General features: G+C 40.9%; 1 protein-coding gene across 2 annotated transcripts in view; it reads right to left on the bottom strand.

Annotated features, from left to right (window-relative positions):
• LOC309560335 (keratin, type I cytoskeletal 18-like) overlaps positions 1-8,134 on the bottom strand; it is a 61,604-nt gene extending 53,470 nt beyond the window's left edge. The window contains exon 1 of one of the 2 annotated variants that reach the window (XM_082263959.1): positions 8,048-8,134. Coding sequence is in view for 1 of the 2 variants with exons in the window: in XM_082263958.1 (XP_082120084.1) it covers positions 7,930-7,932 (3 nt within the window). In the remaining variant the exon portion in view is untranslated. Of the gene's footprint in view, positions 1-7,929; positions 7,950-8,047 lie in introns of those variants that run through there. The other variant, XM_082263958.1, reaches the window with a different exon arrangement.
• Positions 8,135-9,856: the final 1,722 nt, after the last annotated feature.

Consider the following 9,856-nt stretch of genomic DNA (forward strand, 5'->3'; position numbering starts at 1 on the left):
TATTTCCTAAAAATTGCCACATGGCAATATCCCTGACCATATATGGCCATGACCATATTTGGACAATGATGTCACCATCATGAAGGCCCCTTTCCCTTATATTACCAATGACAGCTCAAGGAGTGGCAGGTGTCATTCATTGTGATTTATGAGGCTCTACATCATTGGACAACCGACCTGAAGTTGACCATTGGGTTTTTTCTTTCCGAAGGTGTTATTCACCTTGATTGATGAGGAGCTACATCATTGGACAACCGACCTGAAGTTGGCCTTTGGTGTTTTTTCTTTCCAAAGGTGTCATTCATTGTGATTGATGAGGATCTACATCATTGGACTACCGAACTGAAGTTGACCATTGGGTTTTTTTTCTTTCTGAAGGTGTCATTCACCTTGATTGATGAGGATCTTCATCATTGAACTACCGAACTAAAGTTGTCCGTTGGGTTTTTTCTTTAGGAAGTTGGCCTTTGTTGTTTTTTCTTTCGGAAGGTGTCATTTATTGTGATTGAGTGATCTTCATCATTGGACTAACGAATTGAAGTTGACCATTGTTTTTTTTCTTCCTGAAGGTGTCATTCACCTTGATTAATGAGGATCTACATCATTGAACTACCGAACTAAAGTTGGCAGTTGGGTTTTTTCTTTTGGAGGGTGTCATTCACCTTGATTGATGAGGATCTACATCATTGAACTACTGAACTGAACTTGGCTGTTGGGTTTTTTTCTTTCAGAAGGTGCCATGACCATATTTGGACAATGATGTCACCATCATGAAGGCCCCTTTCCCTTATATTGGCAATGACAGCTCAAGGAGTGGCAGGTGTCATTCATTTTGATTGATGAGGCTCTACATCATTGGACTACCAAACTGAAGTTGACCATTGGGTTTTTCTTCTTTCCGAAGGTGTTATTCACCTTGATTGATGAGGAGCTACATCATTGGACAACTGACCTGAAGTTGGCCTTTGTTGTTTTTTCTTTCGAAAGGTGTCATTTATTGTGATTGAGTGTTCTACATCATTGGACAACCGAAATGAAGTTGACCATTGGGTTTTTTTTTTCTTTCTGAAGGTGTCATTCACCTTGATTGATGAGGATCTACATCATTGGACTACCGAACTAAAGTTGGCTGTTTGTTTTTTTTCTTTAGGAAGGTGTCATTCACCTTGATTGATGAGGATCTACATCATTGGACTACTGAACTGAACTTGGCTGTTGGGTTTTTTCTTTCAGAAGGTGCCATGACCATATTTGGACAATGATGTCACCATCATGAAGGCCCCTTTCCCTTATATTACCAATGACAGCTCAAGGAGTGGCAGGTGTCATTCATTTTGATTGATGAGGCTCTACATCATTGGACTACCAAACTGAAGTTGACCTTTGGTGTTTTTTCTTTCCGAAGGTGTCATTCACCTTGATTGATGAGGATCTTCATCATTGAACTACCGAACTAAAGTTGGCCGTTGGGTTTTTCTTTAGGAAGTTGGCCTTTGTTGTTTTTTCTTTCGGAAGCTGTCATTTATTGTGATTGAGTGATCTACATCATTAGACTAACGAAATGAAGTTGACCATTGGGTTTTTTTCTTCCTGAAGGTGTCATTCACCTTGATTGATGAGGGTCTACATCATTGGACTACCAAAGTGAAGTTGACCATTGGGTTTTTTTTTCTTCCTGACGGTGTCATTCACCTTGATTGATGAGGATCTACATCATTGAACTACTGAACTGAACTTGGCTGTTGGGTTTTTTTCTTTCAGAAGGTGCCATGACCATATTTGGACAATGATGTCACCATCATGAAGGCCCCTTTCCATTATATTGGCAATGACAGCTCAAGGAGTGGCAGGTGTCATTCATTTTGATTGATGAGGCTCTACATCATTGGACTACCAAACTGAAGTTGACCATTGGGTTTTTCTTCTTTCCGAAGGTGTTATTCACCTTGATTGATGAGGAGCTACATCATTGGACAACTGACCTGAAGTTGGCCTTTGTTGTTTTTTCTTTCTGAAGGTGTCATTCACCTTGATTGATGAGGATCTACATCATTGAACTACCGAAATGAAGTTGACCATTGTTTTTTTTTTCCCTTTCCGAAGGTGTCATTGACCTTGATTGATGAGGATCTACATCAGTGATGGTGAACCTTGGCACCCCAGATGTTTTGGAACTACATTTCCCATGATGCTCAACCACACTGCAGAGTGCATGAGCATCATGGAAAATGTAGTTCCAAAACATCTGGGGTGCCAAGGTTCGTCATCTTTGATCTACCGAACTGAACTTGGCTGTTGGGTTTTTTCTTTCAGAAGGTGTCATTCACCTTGATTGATGAGGATCTACATCATTGAACTACTGAACTAACGTTGGCTGTTGAGTTTTTTCTTTAGGAAGGGGTCATTCACATTGGTTAATGAGGGTCTTCATCATTGGATGACCAAATTGAAGTTGGCTGTTGGTTTTCCTCTTTCAGCAGGTGTCATTCACCTTGACTGGTGAGGATCTACATCACTGGATGACCAAATTAACTGTGGATCTACATCGTGGGGCTTTTTTTTTTTATATTTTTTTTTGTCAAAAACTATGTATATGTTATTATTTACTGTTTACTTTCTTGTGAATGAGTACTCCTATTCACTCACATGGGAGGGGGGTGCCTCCTTATTGTTGCAAGGGGCTTCCATATTCCAATAACCCTCCTTGCCAGGTTTGTGGGGAAGAGGCCCTTGTTCCTTTCAACTTGGAGATAAGGTACTTTATAAGGGGGACCCCCATGACAAGGTCCTTCCCTTGTTGAGGGCATGTGGTCTGGTATCCTTCAAGAGGAAGGGAGGGGGGCACACATTTTTCTCCTCCCACCCTTTCCTGGCAAGCCAGCTTGAATGCTTGAGTTAAGGTTTTGGCATTGGTTTTGGGGGGAACCCAATGCATTTTTTTTTTTTGCGTGGGGTTCCCTATTAAAATTCATACCAAACCCTGAACGGTCTGGTACAGATTTTGGAGGAGGACCCTGACACCACTTTTTTTTTTGCATAGGGCTCCCACTAAAAGCCATACCAGATCCAGACCCACCAGCTGGTCTTTGGAGTGCGGGAGGCAATCAGAGTTCCTGGAGAAAATCCATAGATATACAGGGAGAACATGCAAGCTCCATGCAGAAAGTGTCCTGACCAGGATTTAAACCAAGGACCCAGGGAAGACATGCTAACCATTTGCATGTTTATAACTATGGAGGGAAGGAGAGGAGGAGGAGGAGGAGAGAAGGGCGAGGAGAAAAGAAAAGAAGAGGAGGGGAGGAAAAAAAATAAGGAGAAGGGAGAAGAGGAGAGGCGAAAAGAAGTGGAGAGAAGGAGAGGAAGAAAAGAGGAGAAAAAAAGTGGAGAGGAGAAGAGAAGAAAAAAGTGGAGAGGAGGAAAAGAGGGGAAAAAAGGCAGAGAGTAGAGGGGAAAATGAAGAGAGGAGAAGGGGAGAGGATAAAAAGAGAAGCGAAGAGGTGGGGAGGAGAAGAGGAGATGAGAAAAGAAGTGGAGAGGAGGAGAAGAGGAGAAGAAAAGTGGAGAGGAAAAGAGAGAAGAAAAAAGTGGAGAGGAGAGGAGGAAAAGAGGGGAAAAAAGGCAGAGAGGAGAGGGTAAAAGGAAGAGAGGAGGAGAAGGGGAGAGTATAAAAAGAAAAGCGAAGAGGTGGGGAGGAGAAGAGGAGATGAGAAAAGAAGTGAAGAGGAGAAAAAAAGTGGAGAGGAGAAGAGAAGAAAAAAGTGGAGAGGAGGAAAAGAGGGGAAAAAAGGCAGAGAGGAGAGGGGAAAATGAAGAGAGGAGAAGGGGAGAGGATAAAAAGAGAAGCAAAGAGGTGGGGAGGAGAAGAGGAGATGAGAAAAGAAGTGGAGAGGAGGAGAAGAGGAGAAGAAAAGTGGAGAGGAAAAGAGAGAAGAAAAAAGTGGAGAGGAGAGGAGGAAAAGAGGGGAAAAAAGGCAGAGAGGAGAGGGTAAAAGGAAGAGAGGAGGAGAAGGGGAGAGTATAAAAAGAAAAGCGAAGAGGTGGGGAGGAGAAGAGGAGATGAGAAAAGAAGTGAAGAGGAGAAAAAAAGTGGAGAGGAAAAGAGAGAAGAAAAAAAGTGGAGAGGAGAGGAGGAAAAGGGGGAAAAAAAGAAGAGGAGGAGAGGAAGAAAGCAGATGTGAGGAGGAGAGGAGGAGAAGAGGAGAGAAGGAGAAAAGAAAAGAAGAGCTGAGGAAGAGAGGAGAAGAAGAGGAGAGGAGAAAATAAGAGGTGAGGAGGAGAAGAGGAGAAAATAAGTGGAGAGGAAGAGACGGAGAAAAGAGGAGAAATAAAGTGAAGAGGAGAGGGGGAAAGGAAGAAAGGAGAAGAGGTGAGGAGGAAAAGAGCAGAGGAGAAAAGAAGTAGAGAGGAGGAGAGAGGGCAAGGATGAGAGGCGGAGAAGAGGAGAGGAGAAGAAGAGGAGATGAGAAAAGAAGAATAGGTGAGGAGGAGAGGTGGAGAAGGGGAGAGGAGAAGATGAGGAGAGGAGAAAAGAAGTATAGAGGAGGAGAGGAGAGGAGGAGATGGGGGCAAGTGAGGAGAGGAGGAGAATAAAGGAGGAGAAAAGAAGTGGAAAGGAGGAGAGGAGTACAGGAGGAGAAAAGGAGTGGAGAGGGGAGGAGGAAAGGAAAAGAGGAGACAAGAAGTGGAGAGGAGGAAACGAGGAGAAAAAAAGTGGAGAGGAAAGGAGGGGAGGGGGAGAGGAGGAGAAGAGAAGTGGAGAGGAGGTGAGAAGCAGAAAAGAAGTGGAGAGGAGGAGCGGAGGGGAGGAGGAGACAATTAGAGGAGGAGAGGAGGAGGGGAGAGAAGGAGAAGAGGAGAGGAGGAATGGAAGAGGGGAGAATAGGGGAAGAGTGGAAAAGAGGAGGAGGAGGGAGAGGAAAGGGCTAGTTACAGCTGCAACACAGACAGTTCCTCTGTATTTTAAGCGGCTTTGATAGCTGGCGCTGACCCTGCATTTCTGATCACCAATAAGAATAATGGAATAGAGCTTTAATTTCCCTGAAATTTTGATGTAAATGAAGAGAGTGGAAATGAAGGCTTTTAGGGCTGCAATGGATTTTAAGCGGCTTCTGAGGATTATGAAAGCGAATAGTCCTTCACCTATACCTGAGCTAAAATATGGCCTCTCATTGGCCTCAGACAGGGAAAGAAATGAAGTGACGGTATGCAAATAACAGTTAAATATACAAAAAAAGAGGGGAAAAACCTCCTCTCAAAATAAGAAAAGGGGATGCATTCAAATGTTTGCGCAGTGACGTGCTAAAACAGTTGCGTCAATGCGCGTTTTCACAATGCATGGCAATACAACCGCTCAGTGCCAATCATTATTGCCCCTGCGCTGCAAGGGTTAAATACCCATTTGGGTCTGGGTAACATAAACGGTACCCTCCATGCTGCTAGACCGCTCCCCCCCAGCCTCTTCTCTTCTACGCTCCGCCAGGTCCTCTGACATCATCAAATACAATGCAGGACCCACAGCCTTACATTGGAGGGGAGGATGCAGAGGGACAGTCCACAAGCTGGAATGTAGGGGGGTTGGGGAGGGCACTTGCTGCTCTAGACTGTAATGAAGATTTAACCCTTGCAGTGCAGGGACAGACCCACTGCAATGGGAGGATTCTGGTTTTCCCCCAGGGACGGTCTTTTAGTGTCGGTTCACACTGGTGCGATCCGGGAAGCCTGTGAATCCACTGCGGGTTCCCGCTTCGCTCCCGACTCGCAGGCAGTTCACACTGCCATATGCGAACTGCTGGGGGTGTCAATACAAAGTTAATGACACCCCAAGATTAGTTCTCATATCGCAGTGCGAACTGTCGATTCGGACAGGAATTGGATCGCATAGGTGTGAACACCCATCCGATCCGATTCTGGTGCGGACCCAAAAAAGGGTCCTGTGCGACTTTGGTCCGAATGCGATGCAAATTCAGCCACACAATCTGTATGGCTGAATTTGCATCGCACAGAAATCGCATGTGATTTGCACAGCAGTGCGGTGCGCATCACATGCGATGTTTGACATCGCTATAATGTGAACCGGCACTCAATGAAAGAAAGCAAACTACTCAAATTAAACAACGAAAAAAACGCACACTGTAAATACCATAAAAAAAAAGGATTTTTTTTTTTAACCAAATCTTATCTAAATGATAGAAATAAAGAATTGACGTTTTAGGAAATTTTATATCAGTCATTTCAAGAATAAATCAATTTGAACAAAATCTCCATAAAAAGGCAACAAAAAAGCACAATCAGAGATATTTGTTTTGTTGTTTACCTCGAGATGAGGAATGCCCAGAGGCTCTGCTTTGTACCCCCTAATTCTTTAAAACTAATTAAAAAAAAAATGAAAATAATAAATAAATAAAAGAGCACGATCTACAAGTACGCAACAAACAAGTCATTCACATCCATAAAACAAATAAAAAATAAGAAATAAAAAAATGTTAAAAAAAAAAAAAAATGAAATAAATAAATAAAAGTGCACAAATAAATAAAAGTGCACAATCTACAAGTACTCAACAAACAAATCATTCACATGCATAAAACAAATAAAAAATAAGAAATAAAAAAATGTTAAAAAAAAAAAAAAATGAAATAAATAAATAAAAGTGCACAAATAAATAAAAGTGCACAATCTATAAGTTCACAACAAACAAGTCATTCACATGCAAAAAACAAATAAAAATGAATAAAAAAGTAATAAATAAATAAATAAATGAGCACAATCTACAAGTACACAACAAACAAGTCATTCACATGCATAAAACAAATAAAAAAAAATAAATAAAAAAAGTAAAAAAAAATAAATATAAATAAATAAATAAAAGTGCACAATCTATACGTACACAACAAACAAGTCATTCACATGCATAAAACAAATAAAAATGAATAAAAAAGTAATAAATAAATAAATTAATGAGTACAATCTACAAGTACACAACAAACAAGTCATTCACATGCATAAAACAAATAAAAAAAAAAAAAAATTAAAAAATAAATAAATAAATAAATAAATAAATAAAAGTGCACAATCTAGAAGTATACAACAAGCAAGTCATTCATATGCATAAAACAAATAAAAAAAAATGAAATAAATAAAAGAGCACAATCTACAATTACACAACAAACCAGTCATTCACATGCATAAAACAAATAAAAAAAATAAAAAAAATGAAATAAATAAAAGTGCACAATCTATAAGTACACAACAAACAAGTCATTCACATGCATAAAACAAATAAAAAAAATTAAAAAAGTAAAAAAAAATAAAAATAAATAAATAAAAGTGCACAATCTATAAGTATACAACAAACAAGTCATTCATATGCATAAAACAAACAAATAAAAAAAAATGTAAAAAAAAAATGAAATAAATAAAAGAGCACAATCTACGAGTACACAACAAACAAGCCATTCACATGCATAAAACAAAAAATAAAAATAAAAAAAGTAAAAAAAATAAAAATAAATAAAAGTGCACAATCTATAAGTATACAACAAACAAGTCATTCATATGCATAAAACAAATAAAAAAAAATGAAATAAATAAAAGAGCACAATCTACAAGTACAAAACAAACAAGTCATTCACATGCATGAAACAAATAAAAATAAATTTAAAAATGTAAAAAATAAATAAATAAATAAAATAAATAAAAGAACACAATATAAAAGTACACAACAAACAAGTCATTCACATGCATAAAACAAAAAAAAAATAAATAAATAAAAATGTAAAAAAAACAAAAAAAACAATAACTCCCAAACGTTTTGAAATTGGCAACATTGGCAAACCCTTTATATATCAGCAGTGTTCCTATCTACATCACAGCCAGTAGTCAATACAATGCATCCTTGTCATATGCCTCCAAGCCAATGAATCATAAAATACCATCAAATACCACAAGCAATGTGCGAAGTCCCAGGAGAAGTTGTCAGTTGATTTGGGCAGAATGCCATCTACACAGCAGACAGGAGAGAGCGCAGTCTAGAATGGGATCATACTGTACCTTACTGCAAGAAGATCCCGGAGGAGCAGTCAATGCAATGAAGAGTTACCTCTCCTGGGAAGCTTATATTCACTCCAAGGGAGGATCTCCCACCCACAGGAGGATGGCAATTCCCTGAGCTCATTTACAGCAATGTGCAAAATGTTCCCCGGTGAGGTCTTTACTTGGCAGGTCTGCAGTGACACCTACCTTGTACAATCGGGAGAGATGTGTATAGAATATATATATATATACACAGTATCTCACAAAAGTAAGTACACCCCTCACATTTCTGTAAATATTTTATTCGATCTTTTCATGTGACAACACTGAAGAAATGACACTTTGCTACAATGTAAAGTAGTGAGTGTACAGCTTGTATAACAGTGCAAATTTGCTGTCCCCTTAAAATAACTCAACACACAGCCAATAATGTCTAAAATGCTGGCAACAAAAGTCAGTACACCCCTAAGTGAAAGTGTCCAAATTGGGCCCAAAGTGTCATTATTTTGTGTGGGCGCCATTATTTTCCAGCACTGCCTGAACCCTCTTGGGCATGGAGTTCACCAGAGCTTCACAGGTTGCCACTGGAGTCCTCTTCCCCTCCTCCATGATGACATCACAGAGCTGGTGGATGTTAGAGACCTTGCGTTCCTCCACCTTCCGTTTGAGGATGCCCCACAGATGCTCAATAGGGTTTAGGTCTGGAGAAATGCTTGGCCAGTCCATCACCTTTACCCTCAGCTTCTTTAGCAAGGCAGTGGTTGTCTTGGAGGTGTGTGTGGGGTCATTATCATGTTGGAATACTGCCCTGCGGCCCAGTCTCTGAAGGGAGGTGATCATGCTCTGCTTCAGTATGTCACAGTACATGTTGGCATTCATGGTTCCCTCAATGAACTGTAGCTCCCCAGTGGCGGCAGCACTCATGCAGCCCCAGACCATGACACTCCCACCACCATGCTTGACTTTAAGCAAAGACACACTTGTCTTTGTACTCCTCACCTGGTTGCCGCCACACACACTTGACACCATCTGAACCAAATAAGTTTATCTTGGTCTCATCAGACCACAGGACATGGTTCCAGTAATCCATGTCCTTAGTCTGCTTGTCTTCAGCAAACTGTTTGCGGACTTTCTTGTGCATCATCTTTAGAAGAGGCTTCCTTCTGGGACGACAGCTATGCAGACCAATTTGATGCAGTGTGCGGCGTATGGTCTGAGCACTGACAGGCTGACCCCTCCCCCACCCCTTCAACCTCTGCAGCAATGCTGGTAGCACTCATACGTCTATTTCCCAAAGACAACCTCTGGATATGACGCTGAGCATGTGCACTCAACTTCTTTGGTCAACCATGGCGAGGCCTGTTCTGAGTGGAACCTGTCCTGGTAAACCGCTGTATGGTCTTGGCCACCGTGCTGCAGCTCAGTTTCAGGGTCTTGGCAATCTTCTTATAGCCTAGGCCATCTTTATGTAGAGCAACAATTCTTTTTTTCAGATCCTCAGAGAGTTCTTTGCCATGAGGTGCCATGATGAACTTCCAGTGACCAGTATGAGAGAGTGAGAGCGATAACACCAAATTGAACACACCTCCCCCCATTCTCACCTGAGACCTTGTAACACTAACGAGTCACATGACACCGGGGAGGGAAAATGGCTAATTGGGCCCAATTTGGACATTGTCACTTAGGGGTGTACTCACTTTTGTTGCCAGCGGTTTAGACATTGATGGCTGTGTGTTGAGTTATTTTGAGGGGACAGTAAATTTACACTGTTATACAAGCTGTACACTCACTACTTTACATTGTAGCAAAGTGTCATTTCTTCAGTGT

The sequence above is a fragment of the Pelophylax lessonae genome, assembly GCF_965119305.1.
Source record: "Pelophylax lessonae genome assembly, chromosome: 7".
In the NCBI taxonomy this organism is placed as follows: Eukaryota; Metazoa; Chordata; class Amphibia; order Anura; family Ranidae; genus Pelophylax; species Pelophylax lessonae.